Source organism: Talpa occidentalis, unplaced genomic scaffold (assembly GCF_014898055.3).
Source record: "Talpa occidentalis isolate TD23 unplaced genomic scaffold, MPIMG_talOcc4v2.1 talOcc4.9, whole genome shotgun sequence".
Lineage (NCBI taxonomy): Eukaryota > Metazoa > Chordata > Mammalia > Eulipotyphla > Talpidae > Talpa > Talpa occidentalis.
The window spans coordinates 93562232-93587489 of record NW_023605305.1 but is presented as its reverse complement, the minus strand read 5'-3'; the positions used below and the strand labels follow the sequence as shown (position 1 = coordinate 93587489).

Here is a 25258-nt window from a genome sequence, read left to right as displayed (position 1 = left end):
CCGCCCGCTGCTCTCCTCAGCAGTGTGCTTCGGTCCTTCTGCCTGCTCTGCTCCCCGCTCTGGCTCTGGTGAATTCTCTCACCCTCCCACACTTCTGACTGTACCCACTGCTTGTATAAATAAATAAATAAAAATAAATCTTAAAAAAAAATTAGAATTAAGCTAATAAAAATGTGTATTTTCAACTTCCATGCATTCTAATGGTATTCTTTCCCATGCAAATCTAAACTTTTTTTTTCCATTTTCTAGAGTAAATGTGTTAAATGGGCTTGCCAGCAATATGGATGATTTGAAGACAAACACCGATATTTCTGGTGCTAAAGAAGAACTCCTGGATGACAGCAGTTTTATCTCAGACGAAGAAAGCGGAGTTCATACACCAAAAGATTGTCAAACATCATTTCAGAAAAACAATACCTTCACTCTGCCTGAAGAACTGTCAAAGGACAAATCTGAAAAAGCCTTAAGTGGAGGCCAGTCTACTCTATTTATACATGCTGGTGCTCCTACTGTTTCTAGTGAAAACTTTATCTTGCCTAAAGGAGCTGCTGTTAATGGACCAGTTTCACACTCCTCCTTAACTAAGACTTCCAATATGAATAAAGGCAGTGTTTCATTGACTACTGGACAGCCTGTGGATCAGCCAACAACAGAATCTTGTTCAACTTTGAAAGTGGCAGCTGATCTTCAGCCATCCACACCACAGAAAGCAAGTCAACACCAAGTTCTATTTTTGTTATCAGATGTAGCACATGCGAAGAATCCTACCCATTCCATTAAAAAACTACCTACCTCTGCTTCAGTTGGTTGTGACATTCAGAATTCAGTAGGGAGTAGTGTAAAATCAGATAGCACTTTAATAAATCAAGTAGAGGTGGGTGAGAATAGGGAAGATTTATTGGTAAAGGATGATTGTGTCAATACATTAACAGGAATTTCCTCAGGTACAGATGAATTTAGGTCAGAAAATGATCCAAACTGGGATCCCCAAAAAGAATTCATTCAGTTTCTTATGACTAATGAAGACGCAGCGGATAAAACTCCAGGTCACTCTAAAGTTGGTTTAGAAAAAAAGAGAAAGCGAAAAATGGATGTAAGCAAGATCACCCGTTACACTGAGGATTGCTTTAGTGATTCTAATTGTATACCCAATAAGTCAAAAATGCTAGAAACAGACTTCCTGGAACAGAATGAAGAACTGCAAGCAATAGACTCACAGAAATATACGTTATCAAAAGTGAAGCCTGAATCAACTGATGAAGAGTTGGAATCTGTGGATACTTTTCAACATCTAATTTATAACCCAGATAAGTGTGGAGAAGACAGTTCACCTGTTCATACTAGCACTTTCCTTTCAAATACCTTAAAAAAGAAATGTGAAGAAAGTGATTCTGAGTCACCTGCTACTTTCAGCACCGAAGAGCCATCATTCTACCCCTGTACTAAGTGCAATGTGAATTTTAGGGAGAAAAAGCACCTCCACAGGCATATGATGTATCATTTAGATGGGAATAGCCACTTTCGCCATCTTAATGTTCCCAGACCATACGCTTGTAGAGAATGTGGACGGACATTTCGAGATCGTAACTCACTTCTAAAGCATATGATTATTCACCAAGAAAGAAGACAGAAGTTGATGGAGGAAATTCGTGAATTGAAAGAACTTCAGGATGAAGGAAGAAATGCACGATTACAGTGCCCTCAGTGTGTGTTTGGTACCAACTGCCCTAAAACATTTGTGCAACATGCTAAAACCCATGAAAAAGATAAAAGGTACTACTGCTGTGAAGAGTGTAACTTCATGGCAGTGACAGAAAATGAATTGGAATGCCATCGAGGCATTGCCCATGGAGCAGTGGTAAAATGTCCGATTGTCAATTCTGACATAACCCAGAGAAAAGCGCAAAAAAAGGCTTTCATGAAAGACTCTGTTGTAGGATCATCCAAAAAATCAGCTGCCTATGTATGTAAGATGTGTCCTTTCACTACTTCAGCCAGAAGTATTTTAAAAAAACACATGGAGTACTTGCATTCATCATCATGTGTTGATTCATTTGGTAGCTCTCTTGGACTTGATAAAAGAAAAAATGACATCCTAGAAGAACCTATAGATATCGATAGCACTAAACCTTTAAGTAAACAGCAGTCAACCACATTTCCAAAGAACTCTGCTTTAAAACAAGATGTAAAGCGAACATTTGGATCATCCTCACAATCAAGTAATTTTTCAAAATTCCATAAGCGGACAAACAGAATACAAAAAGCTCGGAAAAGTGTTACCCAGTCAGGTGTAAATGTGTGCAATCAAAGCAATTCTCACAAGACTGTTATGATTAAAAACAGCGTTGACCAAAAACCCAAATATTTCCATCAAGCAGCAAAAGAAAAATCTAATGCCAAGGCAAATAGCAACTATTTTTATAGACACAAATATGAAAACTATAGGATGATCAAAAAATCAGGTGAATCGTATCCTGTGCATTTCAAAAAAGAAGACACGAGTTCACTAACTTCTTTACATCTGTTTTCATCATCAAACAATTCTCACAATAGTTTTATTTCAGACCCGCATAACTCTGACACCAAAAGGGCAGAAAACTTCAAAGACCATAGGCGTGTAGCTGCAAAGAGAGTAAAAGAATCTAAGAAGGGAAGTTCTGCTGGAGGAGAAGACTTGGATAGCTATCCAGATTTCTTGCATAAAATGACTGTTGTTGTTTTACAGAAACTTAATTCTGCCGAAAAGAAAAATAGCTATGAAACAGAAGATGAAAGTTCCTGGGATAATGTTGAGCTAGGTGACTATACCACACAGACCATAGAAGATGAAACCTATAATGATATTAATCAAGAACATGTAAATTTATTTCCTCTATTTAAAAGCAAGGTGGAAGGTCAGGAGTCTGGAGAAAATACTACCCTTAGTTATGATCAGAACGATGGTTTTTATTTTGAATATTATGAAGATGCTGCAACTAATAACTTTTTGCATGAGATACATGATCCTCAGCATTTAGAAAATGCAGAGACTTCATTGTCAAAGCATGGTTCTGTCTTTCATTGGACTGATCTGTCTCTGGAGAAGAAATCATGTCCTTACTGCCCAGCAACATTTGAAACGGGTGTTGGGTTGTCAAATCATGTCCGGGGACATCTTCACAGAGCAGGATTAAGCTATGAAGCCCGACATGTTGTATCACCAGAACAAATAGCCACAAGCGACAAAATGCAACATTTCAAAAGAGCTGGCACAGGGACACCTGTTAAGCGAGTTAGAAAAGGTAAGTTCCTGTAGATCATTTGGGCTAATTGTCCTTATTCAAATTCGAAGGATTTGAAGGTTTTATTTGAATTGGTCTTTATTATAGTCACATAATTTCACATGTCAGTTAATTAGTTTTAAGGTGGTCAATTTATTTTTAAAATTCTGATATAACTCTTACAAAAATTTTTTTTAGCTATAGAGAAGTCTGAAACCACTTCAGAACACACTTGTCAGCTCTGTGGTGGTTGGTTTGATACTAAAATTGGATTGTCAAATCATGTTAGAGGCCACCTGAAAAGACTTGGAAAGACCAAATGGGATGCTCACAAATCTCCAATCTGTGTTCTGAATGAGATGATGCAAAATGAAGAAAAATATGAAAAGATCTTAAAGGCATTGAACAGTCGTCGTATTATTCCCAGACCTTTTGTAGCTCAGAAACTTGCATCAAGTGATGACTTCATATCCCAAAATGTTATACCTCTTGAAGCATACCGTAATGGCCTAAAGACTGAAGCTTTATCAGTGTCTGCATCCGAGGAAGAAGGTCTGAGTTTTTTAAGTGAATATGATGAAACAAAACCAGAACTGCCCAGTGGAAAAAAGAATCAGTCTCTCACACTGATAGAACTGCTTAAAAATAAAAGGATGGGAGAAGAAAGGAATTCTGCTATTTCTCCTCAAAAGATACATAATCAGACGGCAAGAAAGAGATTTGTTCAGAAATGTGTTCTTCCATTAAATGAAGACAGCCCGTTGATGTATCAACCGCAGAAAATGGACTTGACTATGCACTCAGGTAAGAGGACACTTATGACTATCTCATTTAAGATCAACAAATATTATTATGTTTACTTTACTGGAATATTTGTAGAAAATGCTTTTTCAGAATCTTTTATTTAAGCTGCTTTTTTTGCAGAACAGAGATTGGTTATACTCTCATTTCTATATAAATCTTCAATTGATGCTCATCAGCACTGAATTCTGTGTGCCTCATTACTTGGTCAGAATGTAAGGTGAGAACTAAAGCATAAACAAACAGCTGATCTGTAAAAATGAAATTTGCTGTGGCCTGGGTGGTTCTGTGGCTGGGAGGTTGACGTTGAAAAGCATAGCATTACTGAAAAGGCAAACCTTTGTCATATGTTTGCTAGTTCTTTAAAGTGACAATGTTCTCAAGATTTAGCTGTTGGTTTTCCTACTGCTTTGGTAAAACAAAACAAAACAGACTCTCTAAGCCGAATGGATTGGTGTCTGATGTGTGTTGTGATTAACCCAAAGAAACTTCTCTCCAATTCCTCATTGTATTGTGGGATAGTTTAGTTTTGGAAAACTGTTGTGAGTATAAAACATATTTGTCTGAGGTTTTAAATTTTCCATTGGTGTACTAATGGACCGAATGGGTGGTTTGGCTTAGTGCTTGTGCACCAGCAGTTTTTCCCTTTTCAAATGAATATTTTGTATTTCTTGGCAAATGATGTAGCGGTTGAAGTAGCCAAGCCTTATTTGGTATTGTTAAGTCTGTTTTATACTTTTAGACTTGAACAATTTTAAGTGTCTGTAGGTTCCTTTTGGTGGTTAAGAATGTTGGATATTAAGTTTGATGTCTCACAATTTTAGTACGGTGTCGAATGTAATTGATGAATGGATTAATAAGAAGTTACTGTCATGTCAATTTGTTTACTTTGGGCAGCTACTGGGATATCTAACTATTCTTCAATGCAGTTTTGATACAAGGAAAAGTTACTGGTATTGCAGTAGTATGAAAAACAGTTTATTTTGTATGGGCTTCTGGTTAACGGGCTTCTGGTTAATAGAGCTCTTTCTCATGTGAATAGTCTTTCAAAGTCAATTTTTCAACATTTTCCAGGAGGATAAAATGTAAGGAAGATGTGTTAACTGTGTTGAACAAGGTGCAGTACACTTCAGAGAGGTAAAGCATATTTGTGGCTATCACGATAATGTTGAAGAAACCAATTGAAATGTGTGGAGGGAATGAGGGTTGTCTGAGAAGTTAGGAGTTTCTTATTGTTTCAACTGTTTTCTTTCCTGTGATGCCTAAAATGTTAGCTTGTTGATCATTTATTTAGCACAAAGATTTTAGCAAAAACTTCAAATCATTAACTTTCATTATTGATTGCGCATTCAGAGTAATGAACATAAAATGCCCTGAATAAAATGTTGTGTCTAACAGCTGTTCAGTGGTGTGTTTTACCACCTTTTCTCCCAGCCTTCATCAGAAAGCCTAATTTAGTATTGAGCCTTTTACGGTTTTGTGGATAAAACACTTTAATTACCACTTTGTCAACTAGACTTTTTAATTCTTTTTATTGGTGATGTTGTAAGCTTTGAAACTTCTCAACAGAACTGTGCTATTCAAATCACAGGATTGTATTTTAGGTTTAGGAAATGATCTGCGTAACACAGAAATCTGCAAGAAAGTGATAATAGGTGTTAAATCCAGAGAAGTTCAGAGGTTCAAGACATTCCTCTTCCACCTTTCCAAAGCATGGGTTGGCTCTAAATACTAACTACAAACTAACAGTAGTTAATTTGACTCCCCCTCCCTAGTTTAAGTTACGCTGATTCAATGACCGTTTTTTAAAACCACCTTTATTATGGTACTTTTCACGCTTTTAGCTAAGAAAATTTCACTTTTTGAAGTGAGAACTGGATTATAGTTTTCTTTTGAATGATAGGTATGCCTGTGAAGCTTAGAACATGTGTGCATTGCAATACGACGTTTACAAGTGCTGTTAGCCTGTCCAACCACTTACGCGCTTATGCACGAAAGAAGAGTGCTGGACTTTTGACTGGTACAGGTATGTTTGAACAGATAACACAGCAAGCCTGTTTGATACAGTACACATTTTTTTCTCACCGGATTGGTGCTAATTCAGATGATATTTATAGCTTTCTTTGGTAAGCAACAGTTGAATCTGAATACACATTAAATTTCAGCAACTTGTAAACCGTTAGGTAAAATTTTAAGCAAGTTACTCATTTTCCTTTGGCTCTTATTGGCTTGATTTTTGGGGAAAAGAGCCTACTGGAGGTGTGGAACTTTTGAGTCTACATTCTTCTCAATGATTTTTAAATTAGACCTTTTTTCATTTTTTTTTTTTTTTAAATTTATATTTGTTAGGTGATTCCAATAAGACACCTCTCTTTGGTTAAAAGAGATTGTGGTTCTAGATTGGGAAAATGCTTTTATCAAGAAAGGAAATTATAGTGAAATTTCAAGTGTGTGGCTTGATTAGAAAACTAAGCAAATTAATGAACTTTCAATAGTCTTCAGAATCTTTGGTTGGCAAGTCTTTCTTAATAATGGCCCATGCACCACTGACTAGGTTCTTTTAATGCCCCCAAACTGTAGTTAGGATTAATAAATATAGCTATGCGCTTAAATATTAACATGCACATTTCTGTGTTATTTTGGGTTGGTTAGCCCAGCCTTGCAGATACCTCTTCCTACTACTGGCCTATGACAATTTTATTAGTTTACTCATATGTAATAACTGCTTCTTAATCCCTCTAAAATGCCTTCTTCTTTTCATTTGTAGCGTTTCAAGCTACCGTGCTTTAGCAACTCTATTTCTCTTGTATCTTAAAATATATGTTCTTTTCTAAATGGATCTCCATAAATCCTTTTGCCTAAAATTCTCTTCTAATCTTTTTATTTCTCTTGCTCTTTTAAATCACTGCGTTCTGCTTTCTTCTAGTTGTTGTTTTCCCAACTTTTTTGTTCTTCCTCACGTCTTCCTATGGCTTTACATCCAGTATGTTCTTGCCACCAAAGAAACACTTGTGTTCATGCTAGTATCTTTCTTCTGCTTCTTTGCTTTATCCTTTGACTTGATATACAAATGAGCAAGGATGGCTGTTGACCATCAATATTAGGAGGAGGAGGAGAGAGTGAGTTTTGCTTTGCTGGAATAGCCCTCTTACTGTGGGGCTATTCCCCCACAGTATGATATTCCCACCTTCATCAGACTTGGAAGGTGATTGCAGACATTAGAGGCTGCAAAGCAGTGAAAATAAGAGACTGTAGAAACGTGAAATCACTATTATTGTTATCATAGTCACTCTTACTGAATACTTGCTTTATGTCAGAAGCTATACTGTGGTGCTTACTTGCTAAATATTTAATCTTCACAACCACCATATGAGTTATAGGTGCTATAATTCTTTTCATTTTATAGGATACTAGGACTTAGAGAACTTAAAGCAAGTTGCCTAGACATCTACAGTTAATATTAGGAAAGTTGAAATTCAAATCAAGGTTCTCCTATCCTAAATTTTTTGTTTTTAATCAGTATTATTATATACATAATGAAAGCATTTGAATATCCTAAAATGAAGGTGGGTTTGAGCAGGGTAGTATTATGGTGAAGACAAGAGTCTAATTAGAAAGTATAGGAGTCCGGGCCTCCCCAGTGGCGCAGCAGTTGAGCGCTGGGTTGCGAAGCTGCCCGCGGCCTCGGCGGCGCGGGTTCGATCCCCGGCTGCTCCCCGGCCACCGGAGGAGGATCCCACATGGTGTGCAGACCTCTCCTGCCACCCGCTGCTCCCCTCAGCAGTGTACTTCAGTCCTTCTGCCTGCTCTGCTCCCCACTCTGGCTCTGGTGAATTCTCTCACCCTCCCGCGCTTCTGACTGTACCCAGTGCATGTATAAACAAAACAAACAAACAAATATAATAAACAAATAAATAAATAAAAAAAAAAAAAAAAAAGAAAGTATAGGAGTCCAAGAACAGTTAGACCTGAATTACATTTTAGAGGATATTAGAAATGTTCCATTCTGATTATTCAGGCAGATTATACAAACTTTCAGCAAAGCAGATCTCCCCAGTCCAGATTTTATTCTAGTCCATTAAAAAGTGCTTTACCTCATCTGAAAATTCTTCAAAACAGGATTAATTGTTCAGTGACCTACCTTCATTGACCAAGAGTACACTTTAATGAATGCTATATAAACTAAAAAATGTCATTAATAGAAAAAATGAGGACATATACCAAAATCACTAAATACTAACCAAAATGTTAGAAGTGTTAAAAAATATAGAGTGTGTGCTTGGCAGTTTTAGGACAAAGAAAAATGAAAATTTGAAGAAAGTTGGGAGGAGGCAGGGAGTATTTTCCACAGCTGATGCCCACATAGAAGAAACAAACAAACTTATGTTCCCTTTCCTTGGAAATTTTGAAACTTTCCCTGGATTTTTAAAATGTTCTTGACTAGTAGAGCTATGCAGATGTCTGCTGCTTATTCATGCCAATTAAGATTTTTTTTAATCAGCTTTATTAATTTTTTTTGTTGACCAAATGTAGAGTTCTATATTGTATTTATAAATTCCACATGCTTATACTCTTCCCCACTGGCATATTCTAAACTGCTACAAAGCAGTGGTCCTAACCTGTCATCTTGGAGGGTTCCACTGGGTTATTATTAGAAATTCATCAGTTCATGTGAATAAGAAGCATTATTGTTCAAGAATATATAGATATATGATATTTTGATGAATAAAAAGCATTCCTCTCTTAAAATCTTTACATTAATCCAAGTTATCACAAAACTGGAATAATGTAAAGGGAAAATAGGAAGGAATAAAGCTTCCATAAGAATGTCTAGTATTTGGTCTCAAGCAATTTTCATTTATGTGGATTTTAAATGATGTGACCCACTCTTGAAGGAAATACTTAGATATTCCTAGGCTAAAGACCTGCTTGATGACCTGTGATAGAAGAATCTATAAGCTTTCTTAGAAGTGCCCAACCCCCTGTCTTCTGTAGGAACTGGTGGCCTTTTTGAGGGAGAGGTGTAGTCCATATTCCAAATACAGGAAATCTAAGTTTAAAAACTCTGTCTGCTTTCCTATATATTTACTTACTCAAATACTTGCAGTATGATGATTCTTGATCTTTTTTGGGTCATTAGAAAAGTCACGTGCTCCATCCCAGAAATGTACCCTTATTCATCCACAGATTACAACAAAATTTTTTATCTAGACTTTGCATATCCCTTAAAGATTATCATCCATAGACCTTCTTTGACAGAATACTGAGAGTGGGGAAATGCAAAAATAAAATGAAGTAATAGAAACACAGAACTGAGAATCAGGTACTCAGAAGTCTTTTTTAAATGAGTGAATTAGAAAATGCTTAAAATGCCAGAACTGTGTAACATCAAAAACAATTTATATTATCACAAAAGTAAAAGAAAACATCATTCCTAATTTTAGTAAAAGGAACTAATAAAGAAAACTTTGGAATAAAAGACATGGAGAGGTGGCGGTACTGGGTATAGAATTAAATTGTCAAAAAAGAATACACTTCACAGATTAAAATTTTGCCCAGAGCTGACTCAGTTGATCAGCCATTTGGCAGCTTCAAATAAATTGTTCAGTTTATAATTTTATGTGCCTTCAGCTGTGGATAATCATTTATGAAGCATTTACTTTTATTTAATGGTCTTTGTCTAAAGGTGGTAGTGCCAGAGGGTTTCCTTTATAATCCTGTATTGTAAATCCAAGGCATATTCCATATTCAGGAATTTATCCCAACTAATATAGGCTGCACTTTATTTATTTATTTATTTATTTTTTTAAGATTTTTTTTTTTTAACGCACACAAATGCTGGGGAACAGGCCAGAGGTGCTGGGGGGTGAGACGATTCACCCAGAGACAGAGTGGGGAACAGAACAGGCAGATCTACTGAAACACACTTATAAGGTGAGTAGCAGGTGCGACAGGAGGGGTCTGCTGTGCCATGTGGATAGCTTCTTGGCCAGGGATAGCACTTGTGCTGCAGAGGATCGCCTCTTGCGCCACCAGGGGGGCCCTAGACTGCACTTTTAGTAGACTTTTTCAGATTTTGCTTTCTTTAGATTAATTTTTTGGAAACGCATATAGCTTTGTCCTAGTTAATTCCTTATATATCAAATAAAAACATAATTAGAACATTTTCATTAAAAATCAGAAATTTCATGTTGTTCAAATTAGATGTTTTTGACTTTTAATTTTAGCTGTTTGTTTTTTGTGTTTAGTAATATTTAAATCAGTGATGTTTTTATACTAAGTATAAAAGTTATTACTAAATTTACTAAGTTACTCAGTAAACTAAGTATTACAAAGTTAGCAGTCGAGTGACTCTACACACTGGTTAGCCCCTTTTTTAAAAAAGATTTATTTTATTTTTATGCATACAAGAGCTGGGGTATAGGCCAGAGGTCAGGGGGGTGAGAGGATTCACTAGAGACAGAGTGGGGAACAGAACAGGCAGATTGACTGATATACACTGCTGAGGGGAGCAGCGGGTGAGTCAGGAGAGGTCTGCTGCGCCATGTGGATTGCTCCCTGGCTGGCCAGGGATCCAATTTGTGCTGCAGTGGCTGCGGTTAGCTTCATAGGTTGCATCTTAATACCTTGCACCACCAGGGAGGCCCATAGTTATAAAATTTCTAAAATAGAATTAAGACAAGGTGTATTTTATCAACTTAATCAGCAGTTAGGAGTAAAAATATTTTGAGCTCAAAGTAATGTCATTAAGATGAATGCATGCTTGCACAATCCTCCTCAGTGGTATGTATTGATCTGTTATCTCTTGGAAAGAAGAAAGAACAGCAGTGGTGTGGTGTGCAACATTTTATTGGTACTCCATTTTACATCTTGAGTACTACATGTACAAATTCATATTCAGACACATGCATGCCTACGCATGCGTGCGTCCACACTCACCTGTTCACTCACTCATCTGACTTGACTATGATGCACTCTGTTTTGTTCCTTTTCATTAAAAATTAATGTTAGTCTTGACTCAGTAAATTAAATTACTGCCCACTAAGAAGTCACTATCCATAGATTGAAAACACTCACTATAAGTGACTTTTTCTCTTAGGACTAATATGACCAGAATCAACAATAATGGTAATATCATAGAAATCATATGGTAAGAGAGGAAATTTTTTTTACTCTTTGTTATCAAATTTTTATCTGTAGATCATATTTTTTTCATCAAATGCTGACCTTTAATACTTAAAATAAATTGAAAGTATCTCATTACTTAAAATTAATACAAGAAATATATTTATGCAGATAAGGGGGAAGGGCTCCAGCTCATTATCTTCAGAACACTTCCATAATGTTTTAGGAGTGTGAATGTTGCTCTTCAATAGATTCACTCATAAATTTTTACGAGAAATTTTTTGAATTGGAACTAGAGTCTTTCAGTCATCCCACTACTGTAATATATCGAAATTCTTTTTCATAAAGTCAGTATTTTGTTTTTCTTTTTTTTTTTTTTTTTTTTTTTTTTTTTTAAATTTTTTTTTTTTTTTTTTTTTTTTTTATAGAGGCATGTTTTTATTTATTTATTTATTTGTTCGTTTGTTTCGTTTATACATGCACTGGGTACAGTCAGAAGCGCGGGAGGGTGAGAGAATTCACCAGAGCCAGAGCGGGGAGCAGAGGAGGCAGAAGGACCGAAGTACACTGCTGAGGGAGCAGCGGGCGGCAGGAGAGGTCTGCGCGCCATGTGGGACCCTCCTCTGGTGGCCGGGGAGCAGCCGGGAATCGAACCGGCGCTGCAGAGGCTGCGGGCAGCTTCGCAACCCAGTGCTCAACCGCTGCGCCACCGGGGAGGCCCAGTATTTTGTTTTTCATGCCATCTGCTTTTAAGTGGAATACTAAGTTACATGTTATTTAACAGGATCTTTTGCCTATTTTCGGCTTTAATGATATAATTGGTAATAGAGGCCTGCAACAATAAGTGCTAATGAAAATATAACACAGTGCCAGGTGCTGAGTGGGTGTATAAGCTACTAGAAAAGTAATTCTTGTATTGTAGAAAGTGCTGTTGGAACATTTTTTGCTGTGATGGAAAGAAAAAATAGTATTGTGAAAGCTTCCCAAGGTGCACTAAATTACTTTTCATGAATGTCTCCACAGTATCTTTTAAAATACTATTATAGTATTGCATCGTCACGGACATTATATGCTTTTTATGGTGGTCCATTGGGCCCAAAAGAGTACAGATAAAAAATTTTAATCTCCTTGTTATTATTAAATGCTAAAGGAGCAAACCAGCTTCAAGTTAAAGCAAATACCTTAATAATTTCTCTAAGACTAGTTTGTGTGGTGAGGGGGCATACATGAGAAAAATAAGACATGTTCCTATCATTAGAGAACTTAGGAAAGGATTATTGGTAACACATGTAAAACTAAAAATTAAAGAACTATGCAAGATAGTATTCAAATAAATGGTGTATAATGGCTCTAAGTGTTGTTGGACTTCAAGATGATCATTTTAGTATAGGCCTCCTTTCAAGGGGAGCTACAAATTCAGTTGGTTTTTTTTTTTTTTTCTTGCTGCCTTTTTTACCATTTATCTCAGTGTTCATTAGACTGCAAAAAGAAAAATAAAATTCAAGTTGGTGTGTTTTGTGTCATCGTTTTTTAAATGAGAGAAAAATAAAGGCAGTAGTCAAGTTCATTCACTCAACAAAAATTTTAGTTGTTGTATTGTATTGACCATGCTGGCCAAGACTGTAAAGACCCTGTACTCTGGCTGCATAAACGTAATTATAATGCAGTATACAAATATACTAATAGATGCTAATAAGGAAAATTTTGGACTGTATTACCTAGATCTTGAATTTGAAGGATGAGTGTTTTTAGGAAGAAGAGGCGAAGTGGAACATTTCATTTAGAGAGAAAAACAGTGTGGTGGGCACAAAGGAAAGAAATAAGCAATTCAAGAGGTCCTGGAAGATTCACTTCTAGGAGTTTGAGAAGACGGTTAATGCTTTGAAGCTGGAGTTAATGTTTTGAATGTTTGCTAAAAAAATTTAGAAAGTCATCAATTAAGGGAATGTCATGGTCAAACTTACCATTTATTTGAAAAGTGATCCCTAATACAATGAAAAGTGGGTTTCCATATTTTCTTGACTTTTACTGACTTACCTCTGTGGTATGATTTTTCTTTAAGAGTGCATATTTGTATGTATCTACATGCCAGTGTATCATTTATTCAAGATTAGCAAGGTAATCAGTTGTTCAAGGATTTTCCCAGTAATCAAAGACTAGTCCCAAACTTAATTTTATCCTAACCATTTTGATGATAATTTTTTTTAATGTTTGTCTTGTTTCTACCTTGTGAGGTAGTACACTGTTTAGTCATTGGGGTATTTAGTTATGGATACTAAGTGTTTTATTATGTCAGCAAGAACTGAACTCTTTGCCCACAATTGTGAAAAGTTTTCGGTTGATTTATTCACTCATTTAACAGGCATTTTTTCAGTTCCTATTCTGGTTTATTCATTGTCCTAAATACTACAGAGATAAATTGGAACCGAAGCACATATAACAGTAATGCAAGACAGATATAAGTAACATTAGAGCTATTCATGAAATACTGTGGAAGTTAAGGTGGAGAAGAAAGGTACTTTTCCATTAGACCAGGATGTAGTATGGCTTTTGGAAGTAATATTTAATTTGGACCTTTAAGGACAGCAATTGAAATGGAAAATGGAGTTCAAGAGAGGGAAAGGAACATTCATGAAGAAAGGAACAACTTGGTACTATTTGGGAAGTTTATTGAAAATATTAGGAAGTGGGAGAGAAGGCATTTAAAGATGGGACAAATAAAGGATTTAGAATGGCAGAATGCTAACCTGTAGTGTAGCAATTAATTTTGTAATGTGGAATAAATAAAAATAATCGTAAGAATTTGTGTAAAGCCTTTAAAACTGCATTTTAAATAAAAGCAATTTGGTGTGGAGGTAGAGAAATAATAGATGAAGGCATTTTAGGAGTCCTGAACCAGAACAGTGATGCTGGGATATTAGAAGAGACATAGTAGATGTATGAGCAACATGGAAGTAATGAAAGCAGAATTTGGCAGATGAGTTAATTAGAAGAATATGGGAAAAGAGACAATGTCTAAGGGTTCCATGTCTTGTTACTGGAAGGATGGTTACCAGTACAATGAATGAATCTTCTACGTGGTGCTTGCTATGAGAAGTGTGGGCTTCATTACTTCTCTGGCTATCTATCATTCATCTAGCAACTCTTTATCATCCAGCTGTCTACTGTAACAAGGCAAATAAATAACCATGCTTATTGATTCAGTACATTTGTTTTAGGAGAATTAAGCCTAGAAGTTATGTGCCATTGGAGCATAAAATATTTACATTTTTATAATACCTGCTTTTACTGGCCCATTGGCTATACTTTAGGAGTGGCATTTGATTGATAATCTTTATGACCAATGCCTTATTTTTCATAAAAGTATTACTGTTCTCCTAGGTTCTGTGAGTTTTGCTTTTTATATCTAGTTTGTTTTTTTGTTGTTTGAATTTTTCTTTTTTTTTTTTTTGAATAGAGGCATGTTTTATTTATTTATTTGTTTGTTTGTTTGTTTTGTTTATACATGCACTGGGTACAGTCAGAAGCGCGGGAGGGTGAGAGAATTCACCAGAGCCAGAGCGGGGAGCAGAGCAGGCAGAAGGACCGAAGTACACTGCTGAGGGGAGCAGCGGGCGGCAGGAGAGGTCTGCGCGCCATGTGGGACCCTCCTCTGGTGGCTGGGGAGCAGCCGGGGATCGAACTGGCGCCGCAGAGGCTGCGGGCAGCTTCGCAACCCAGCGCTCAACCGCTGCGCCACCAGGGAGGCCCTGTTTGAATTTTTCTTAACCTGTCTAATAAAGGTATTAGACAGGTTGTATGTCTTTATTAGACAGGTTGTAGTGTTGTGTATGCCTCAGCTTCTATTCTAACAGAAAGTTCTTGAAAGCTTTCATTAATCTGCATTAAAATACAGCTAGTCCTTACAGTAATGAAGCATGTTACAGGCCAAAACTTAACTGTGGATAATTTGCTTTAAGAGACTTCATGGAAATAAAATAATACACAGACTCTGTCTTTTGGAAATCAGGACAAGAGGAAGTCTTGTTGGAGATTGATGGTCCTTACCTAAGAAGTAGAACAGTAGTATTTTCTATTTCTTTGTGTCTGAAATTTGAGGAGTAAAGTTAATTCTTACTATTCCATCTTTAAAATATATACTTATTTGTGGCCTAAAATGAAGTTAGCTAAAAGAGAAAATATCTGGTTTGGATTATAGTTTGAATTTTGGCTGGAATGTATAAAGAGCTTTAAAATTTTATAGCAAGTCAGATCAGAGCAATTAGTATTATGAATTTATGACATTTAGATTTATTATAATTATTTTGAGCCCTATCTAAATTGAATGACTGGCATGGTAATTTACATTACAGATAATTTAACCAAAATTTAAAGTGGTTCCCTTAATTAACTATTGTAATCAATTTTTATAATTGTGCCTAGTAAATGGTAACTTGGAAATATTGAGACTCTTATAGGGTAGGGAATGTGATTATAGCTGGATAATTCTTCTAGGCAGATTACTTAAAGCAGGATTAGCAATATATATATTAATTGTTATCCCAGTTTTAGATGTCTTAATCTTAGAAAAGTGGTTGATACTGATAATAAATGCCTATTTTGCTTTAATAAAACAGCATGTAAGATTATCATTCCACCTTAAGAGGAATTTTTTTCTTTTTTCTTATTTTTACCACAGAGAAATAATATATTTGCTATTCTATTAACTCTTAACTGACCAGTCAGTAACTTGTAGATGAATTATTCTTAGGTTTTTAACAACTGAGAAAACTAGTCTGCCTCCAATTTCTCTGTTTATAAAAATGTGACAAAGTTTAGCTTTGCCCTTCACATATTGAAAATGCTTGCTGATAATATTCTCTTATAATCATCCTCTCTAATTTGAAATAGCAGAGGCTTCTCCAGATGAATGTACTTTTTCTCCTGAATAAATCAAAGTTTTAAAAGACTACCCTCATTTGTTTTAATAACTTTTACTGAACCAAGTATATAACGGTGTTGTTACCCATGATAGGAACTCCTATTTTGTAGGACATGCTCAAACTGTCTCTTGTAGTCTAGTTTTTGTTAAGCCATAAGCCCTATGCTTAAAGCAAAGGAAATCTGCTTTTCAAATATTTTGCATTTCATTCTTTTCTGGGTAAAATGTTAAAACTTGCAGTACCTAATTAATTTTACCATTGTTGCTCTGTGGTTTTTCAGTGATTGTTTTTTAGAATGGGAACTCTGAAAACTGATGTAAGTTACCTAGGATACTGGAAAATATGTCCAGTTATTTAGAGTGAAAATATCAAGGGGAAATGATAAGAATAGATAATTTTCAAGTTGTTGTTTGTTGTGCCTATATTCTTAATTCTGACTAGAAAAGGAACATTTCTTTTCTTAAAAATTAAACTGATTTAGATGTACATTTTGGAAATAATGACTGGTTTGATTATAACAGTATAGCTAGCAGCAAAATAATTGATGCTGAGACTAGGGAAGTCCTTTCCAATTTTAATGCACTGCAGAGAGAGGGATTTAACTATTTTTCATTATTTTAATAGCTGTTTTCTTAGGGACCAAAAGATTATGCGGTAGAACTAACAGTCTTCCTCAGTGTGATAAAGGCACTCAGAACCCCAAACTGGCTACATAACTTGTAAATTTGTGAACTCCATTGTAAAATGAAAATGTAGTGCCTTGTGTTTACAAACTAGTAAGAATTACAAGACTGTAATAGCAGAGCATTAAATCAAGTATGGAACCCTATGCCACTAACTCTACAGGTTGTACACTGATGGAGTCTGTCTTGTAGGCACTTTATATAGAAGTATACAATTGATGCTGGCGCAACATTAAAATGGCTCTCCTGTTAAGGTCATTTTCATACCTTACTGGCTTCCTGAATGAGCTCATAGCTGCTGTTTCCTCCCCAACTTATATAGGCCAACTAGATGGAGAACTTTTCTTTCCTCTCAAAAGGTTATGATTCACCTCTTATTTTGGGTATATATAACCTGGCAGTTAAGTTTCACTTTACTCCAGAGATGCCAACAATAATTAGGCAGGAACAAAAGAGATGAAATAGGACTTGTAACTAATTGGACAAGGGAGAATGAGTGTAAGTAAGCTATTTTGGTGATAAATGTTAATTCTGTTTTGATGTGCTTCAGATTTAAGAATTAAATCCTCTCATTCTTTGAGGTCATTCCTGTAGTGAATTAAAAATTATGTGATTCATTTAAGCAATTATTGTATATAATGGGCAAGTGAGTAGAAAGGGCAAAAGGATTTATTTATACTGTTAGAGCCCAAAGTAAATTTTTCTTGTATAAAACTAAATAATGTCTCAGAAAACAAACTTGAATTTAAATCTGTTGTATTACTAACTTGCTTTTCACTGATCCAATTTAGTGCTTTAGATACATTTTTTTTTTATTTCATAGCGTGGCAGTATTGTGTTCTTTTTTGAGTGTTCATGAGTTTATTGTATTTCTCTTTCATTTCTAATTGATCAAAATGGCTGTTTTACTAAAAAGTATATTCTAAAACTTTTTGTGTAACTTTACAGCTCAGTTCACTCTCCTTACAAGTAAAAATTCTTAATAGCAATTTAGATTTTTTTTTGTAGCATCTTTTTTATTATTATTTAAATTTTATTTTTATATCCCCCTTACAATTACAACCCCCTTATTTTGACCCCAAGTCCTCCTTTCCCTGCCCCCATCCCCCACAGAGTGTCTCTGGTTCATAGTTGTTTGTTGATTTTGATATTTTCTTTCTTATAGTTATTCTTTTTCCTGGTCCCTTATTTAAGTTTTCTAGATTCCTGCTATGAGTGAGACCATCTGGTATTTTTCTTTTTCTTTCTGACTGACTTTGCTGAGCATGATCCCTTCCAGCTCCATCCATGTTGCTGCAAATTGCATGTGTTCATCTTTTTTGAATGCTGAGTAATATTCCATGGTGTATATATACCACATCTTCTTGACCCAGTCATCTATTTTTGGGCATTTGGGTTGTTTCCAAAGCTTAGCTATTGTAAACAGTGCTGCTATAAACATAGGGGTGCAGGTGCTCTTTGGAATTGATGTTTCTGTGTCCTTTGGGTAAATACCTAGGAGTGGAATTGCTGGATCATATGGAAGCTCTATGTTTAGTAGGTCCAGAAATCTCCACACAGCTCTCCACAATGGTTGGACCAGTTTGCACTCCCACCAACAGTGCAGGAGAGTTCCTTTTTCTCCACAACCTCGCCAACATTTGTTGTTGCTGGTTTTTTTAATATGTGCCATTCTCACTGGTGTAAGATGGTATCTCCTTGTAGTTTTGATTTGCATTTCTCTGATTACAAGTGATGTTGAACATTTTTTTCATATGCCTGTTGGCCATTTGCATTTCCTCTTCAGAGAAGTTTCTTTTTAGCTCTTCTGCCCATTTTTTGGCTGGATTATTTTCTTTGTTTTTGTTGAGTCTCATCAGCTCTTTGCAGATTTTTTTTATATATATATATTTTTTAAGATTCATTCATTCATTCATTCATTCATTCATTCATTCATTCATTTATGCAAGCACTGGGTACAGTCAGAAGCACGGGAGGGTGAGAGAATTCACCAGAGCCAGAGCAGGGAGCAGGACGGAAGTACACTGCTGAGGGGAGCAGCGGGCGCCATGTGGGACCCTCCTCTGGTGGCCGGGGAGCAGCGGGGGATCGAATCGGCACTGCAGAGGCTGTGAGCAGCTTCTGCGCTCAACCGCTGCGCCACCGGGGAGGCCCTCTTTGTAGATTTTTGCCATCAGTCCTTTATCATTGGTGTTGTGTGCAACAATGTTCTCCCAATCAGTGGGGTTTCTCTTTGTTTTTGTTATTGTCTCTTTTGCTGTGCAGAAGCTCTTTAGCAATTTAGATTCCTTATAAATCAGTAACTTCAAAATTATTTTTTATAGTCTTCTGGTTAAAAATGATCACTTTAACATTTTCTGCCTCCCTGAGTAGGAATCGTAGGAAGGTTTGTGTGATTGTTTTGTTCCTTTCTCAAGAAATAACTATACATAAGGAGAAGAAAATTAAGAATTTCTGAAACTGGTAACTTTCAAGTACAGAATAATATTAATTATAAAATAGTTAGAACCCAAAAAAGGGATGTACGTGTGTTTTGGTTTCTGACATTAGTGAATGCAAATAAAAACCTATCACAAAGAAAGGCTTTATGTGAAATTATCACTTTGGTAGAATATTAATATCACAAACATAGATTGAGTTTATACTTAAACTGAATGTATTAGTGACCTTCTGGTTCTAATGTTTCAGTGACTGCTGGTACAGTTCAGATTAAAACTGCTTTTCCCTATAAATATAATAAAATCTGTTAGTGTGATTCTAAACCAATATTAAACCAAAACATCTGTTAAATGAAAACATTTGTGTAATAGACATGTTTGTACATCATCTTTTTCATTTAGTGGAATATTTATATAAATCGTCTTTTTCTTGTAGAGCATACCCTTTGTATATATATTAATAATAGTGAAATACTCAGTTTTTTTCTTACAGATATTTCTTTAATACAGGAGTGAAAGGTAGATGCTGGTATTAGAAAAAACTGTTTCTTATAAAACGATTGCCTGTTTTACCATCTCCAACTTCATTTGAGGGTATAAGAAATTTAAAAGTGATGATGGAGATATTGAGACACTGAAGTATTTCGGTATAATGACCTGTGTTTGTAGGTTTTTTTATATCCTGCCTTTTAGACAGATTTCCAAGGGTTACTAATGCTTGTGGTTCTCTAAGCTTTTTTGGAACCCTAGGTACTATAGTTCTCAGTCATGCTGGCAGAGTTTTTCTACTTTCCAAAGTCATAAAACCTTCAAATATTATTTACCAGGAAAACTATGCCATTCTCATTTAAAATTTAGAATTGATCATTTATTTATAAGATCGCCTAGACTCCAATTTCTAGAGTCCATGTAGCATAAAAATCATGAAAATTCTTTTTTTCTTATAATAAAAAATAAAAAACATTTATACATCCTGGAGTAAAAATGGCCAGTGCTATTTTTAAAGTATCACAGCATCGGAATGTAACTTAAGTGCTTTAACTGATAAAACATTCTTTTGTGTACTACCCCATCATCTACCCTTCTCTCTGTTTGCTTTAAACACCTAACATAAGCATTCTGTAAGCAAATTCTTAAAGAATTGTTATAATGTATTCTATTTGTATCCCACAGTAATATATTTACATTAAAAAAGGAATTTGGATAGAGTGTGGCAATTTTGACAACCAGCAAGCTCATCAAAGTAAGAGTCTACCTTAATGTCATGCTGTATATCACATGTAATCTCATGATACACCACGTGCTCTCTTCATGTAGCAGAGGCAGTGATTGTGTATCGTTTATCTTATAGGTAGCGAAGGAGTAGCTGCCATGTAGTAGCATTTAGCCCTTTGCATTCCCTACACTCTTTTATGTCTATTATGTGAATCACCTTAAAATCTACTTATATTTAAATTGCTCATGAAAGCAATTAAGTGCTTCTTACAGAGTACATGGTACCTCACTCTCCCTACTGGTTGTGAAGAACTTAGTTTCTGAACATAAACTAGATTGGTCAGTGAATTAACATCCAATATAGTAAAGAATGTAAATGTGAGTGCTAGCAACATTCAGTCAAATGTGCAGAGGTGTTCTACAGGAAAGTTACTTAAATTGCCTAGTGGTAGAACAAATTGCTACTTACATGCTGTCTAAATGTCAGTGGTTAAATTGCTGGGTTTTCCTTTATTTTTTTACTCCAGAAGTATTTGTTGGATTCCCGCTATGTACCAGTTCTTGATTGAAATAACCAATGAGAACCTTGTAAGGTTTTCCTGTTCCAAATTTTGATTGTGTAGCTTTGAATTCGCCATTCTTTAATACTTGACTTCCAGCAGTTCTTTACTTAATTAGATTCTTCTTCTGAGACTAAACAGAGAAAGACTATGGACCCTCAATATTCGATTTTACTTTCAAAGTGGCAGATGGCAGGAAGCTGAAACCAGTAGCTTGAATAATATTTAGGTTTCTTGTGGTTTTGAATTTTCTATATGACATTTCTGTTAGCATTACCACTTATAAGAGACTGTGTTTACTGGTTTTGTAATAATAGCATCTGTTCTTTTGAAATACAGACCTTGGAACAGCTCATTTCAAGAATCATTAAATAGCCAGTTCTGTTCTCTCTTACCTAGAATTATTCCAGGGGATTTCATATGACAGGTTAACAGAAGAAAAGCCATTGGATAACTCTTTTGTTACATTTGTATCTCTCCTCCTTGGATCCCTGGAGATAGACTCTTAAATTCTCTTCCTGCTAATTGACCAGCAGCACCCTGGAGTACTATCTTCCCTTTGTCCAAAGGAATGGTGTAGTTGTATTCAAAGACCAAGAAAATGTTACGTCCTATCTGTTCCTACCTATAAGAAAAATCTCTTTATCCTTTACTAAATTTGATTTTTTAGAGTAAGTGATTGAAGGAAAAGTCAAGCAATGGAAAACTTTCAAGAACAGCACCAAAATTTTGATCTACTTTAATACAAAAATCTTTGGATTTTTCCCTTTATAATCATATTTGTAAAAATAGGTGTAGGAGAAAATGTAAAATTAATGTAAAAGCAGTTTGCACTAATCCTCTAGTCCATTTGTAACCTTTTGTGAGATAATCTGGATTTATATTTACTTTCTAATTTCTAGTAAAAACATTATGATTGTTCATGCACTAAAGGTTGAGTTAAAAGTGAAAGTTAAGCTGGTTTTGCCCTTTCAAATGTAGGGCCAGTGTATAATTTTTTATAGAACCCAAAGTGAATTGCTGATTTTTTTTGTTGAATTCATTGTTATGCTGTTGATATTCCTTTATAAGTTTTTAAAGCATGTGAGATCTACTTAAGTAGTAATCAAATGCAAACTTAATGATCTTAAGTAAGAGGTTATAATTTTCCTAAAAATAAGGAAGTTTTAACCATTTGCTTAAAGTATATATGATTCTAAGGCAAAGATTGCCGTTATCATAATAATTGGCATTTCGTGCTATTTAGTGATATTTCTCAGTTCTAGTTTGGTACGGTAAAGTATTATTTGTAAAAGCAGTACAGGAAGAACGCATACAGGATGATATTACTGCTTCTAGAGAACCAGCTGCAAGTGAGTGCATGTTTCAGGAAATGCAAATGAATGCAGATTTTTTTTCTAACTGGATTCAGATGATCTGACCTCTCTAGAAATATATGTCTGTGTGCATATTTTGGAATATGTAAGGAATGTTAAGTCTTCCTCTTCCTTTTTTTAGCCTTAGATTGTAAGCAAAAGAAATCAAGGTCAAGATCCGGAAGCAAGAAGAAAATGCTAACCTTACCTCATGGTGCTGACGAGGTTTACATTCTCCGATGCAGGTATATGCCTATATTACCAAATTGGTTCATTTTGTTCAGAATTTGCTCTGAGATACATTAGCTATTTTATTTGAAATTTTTCATTTGTAGTACAACTTGGCGTTCTCAATAATTCAGTTATAAGTGAACTTATTCAGCTTACAGGATTTTGTACTTCAGCAACTGATTAATCAAGTTTTTTAACATTAGCTAAGAACCTGTATGAGACTGTGATTTATAAAAGTAGCTCTTTTTGTTTTTTTTTTTTTTTTTTTTTTTAATTTGATTTGGGGAATTTTTTTTTTTGTCTTAAGTTTCTGCTTATTAGGAACAATTTTCTCTCTATTCATACCTCTAACTGTATAAAACATACATACTTCCTTCCATATTCCTTATGCACCCTCATGCAGTTTATGGAATTGTGAATCAGAGAGGGATCTTAAAGAATGATACATTAGGAAGTAAAGTTGTTTTATGTGTATCAAGATGTGTAGATGTTAAGATACTTTAATTTTAATCTAATGTTTCTACCTCTATAAATAAAACGAGCTATTAAAACTGATGAACATATGAATTAGCAGTTTTAATATTACAGTGTATTATTTGCCTTAATTTAGAAACTTGACAAGCAATATCGCCAACATATGGTAAAACTTACTCCTTATGTTTTATAGATTTTGTGTTACTTTGTTTTAAATAAAGGAAATTGGTCATATAAAGAGAACCTTATCAACTTCTTCTTTAGGTTTTGTGGCCTAGTCTTTCGTGGACCATTGTCTGTTCAGGAAGACTGGATTAAGCACTTACAACGACACATTGTAAACGCTAATCTTCCACGGACTGGAGCTGGCATGGTGGAAGTCACGTCACTACTTAAAAAGCCTGCCTCCATTACAGAAACTTCATTTTCTCTACTAATGGCAGAAGCAGCTTCATAGAACAAGGAAACCTTTTAAATAGCAAATTTGAATTGGATGTAAATTTGAAATTCTTTGTCTTTTTTTTTTTAAGCCACATTAAATTATCCATTTATAAATACTAAAGCAGGAAAATGGGGAAAAGTGAATTACAGTGACATCAGAGCAAATTGAGTACTTCAAACCGTAAGTAGTCTATATATTTTATATAGGATGGAAGATGTGTTTTTAAGGTTTATTAAGTTTTGTCAGTTAACTGTGTTCACTCAATAAAAGATCAGTACCTGTAAGCAGTCCTTAATAAACTGTTGCACATGGATACTTAAAGACAGACTTACTGGAAAATTATGTTTTCTGCAGTGTTACCAGAATCAAGGTTCTGTTTATTCCCCACAAGACTTGCATTGAAAAATAAGATACTATATTTTATTTGTATGTATTTAGTGTTTTGTATAATACCAGGAATTGCTAACTCAATTTACTCAATTTAGGGCATTAAATATCATGTACTTCATAGTTTGAGACTGTTCACTCAAATAGGGCAGAGTACTATTCTATCTAGATGTGTAAGTGTTTTTTTTAAATCACATGGAACGGTTTTTTTTATACTAAAAAGTGGAGGGAGATTTGTTTAAACAAGTATTTCTAAAAGAAATATGTACATAGTCCTGGAAATTATTTGTGGTAAGGAAATATTCTTTACTCCAGTTGCATTTCTCAGACAATAAAGTGGTGCATCCATGCTACCTCCTACTTTGTCAACAAAGATGCTCTTTACCCTTTACATTTTTGTATCATAATAGATTAAAGAAATCTAATGTTCTTTATTGCAAGACATCCTTTTGTTAACAGATACTTTTTTTTTTAATGTTTTACCTAAAATATGACATGCTTACAGGACAGGTTTGCCTCTTACTTTATTTAACATTGTAGAAATGTAATTAATAAACAATGCTCACTACACAATTTAGAATAGGCTTTCTCATTTATATTCTCTTCCAAATTCGATCAGTTAGCAAAACTTAATACACCAATTGAAATATTTCTACATATGATGAGAATGTTTACAATTTAAATTTTAGAACTTGTTTTTGGATGTGATTATATGTACAAAAATCGTGTAACACTATGCTCATGCTAAGAACCGACATAACAGAATTACTGAAATAAATGTGCTGTGAGGAATGGAAAATATGGTGCAGATGTTTTGGTTATGATAAATTGTGATTCTTTTTTTGAACTCTCCAAAAACAAATCAGTACTTTTAATCTGAAATCAGATTCCTTTACAAATAACAGTTTTTGTATGCAAGCACCATTTCATTTTATTTCATGTAGTATGGCTAATACTATAGTTGAAACAAGGATATGCATTGATACTTTTCTTCTTATGTAAATAAAGTTAAAAACAATTAAAATAAGGAGTATTTTGGTAGAGTATATACATACCTCACTGCCAGTGAAATTGCTTTCCTATGGTATATCTCCTTACCAGAAAAATCTCTAAATAAAAAAAGAATTAAAAGAAAATTTTAATGTCTGTAGTGTGAAACATTTCTTATTTTTATCAGTGGTGGAGATTGTCCACTTGAGGTTGTGTTTCATTTGATTAGATTGTTTATATCTAGCCAGGTTGCTTTACTCACAAGATGTAGTTTTTCTAGAAACACAGTATTGGTCAATATAATTTACATGAGTATGGTCATTCTTTCACCTCTCATGATTAATCAAGCCTGTAAATCCAGAACCAACTTGCATG

The 25258-nt window shown here is 34.9% G+C and overlaps 1 protein-coding gene across 7 annotated transcripts in view; it reads left to right on the top strand.

Moving 5' to 3' along the window:
* The window catches only part of ZNF644 (zinc finger protein 644), a 94459-nt gene extending 69436 nt beyond the window's left edge, over positions 1–25023 (top strand). For 3 of the 7 annotated variants that reach the window (XM_037500460.2, XM_037500459.2, XM_037500462.2), the window contains 4 exons: positions 250–3281; positions 3459–4064; positions 22502–22604; positions 23329–25023. In XM_037500460.2, the coding sequence (XP_037356357.1) occupies positions 250–3281; positions 3459–4064; positions 22502–22604; positions 23329–23521 (3934 nt within the window). In that variant the 3' untranslated portion in view covers positions 23522–25023. Of the gene's footprint in view, positions 1–249; positions 3282–3458; positions 4065–5135; positions 6088–22501; positions 22605–23328 lie in introns of those variants that run through there. The other 4 variants (XM_037500465.2, XM_037500463.2, XM_037500464.2 and 1 more) reach the window with 4 other exon arrangements.
* Positions 25024–25258: the final 235 nt, after the last annotated feature.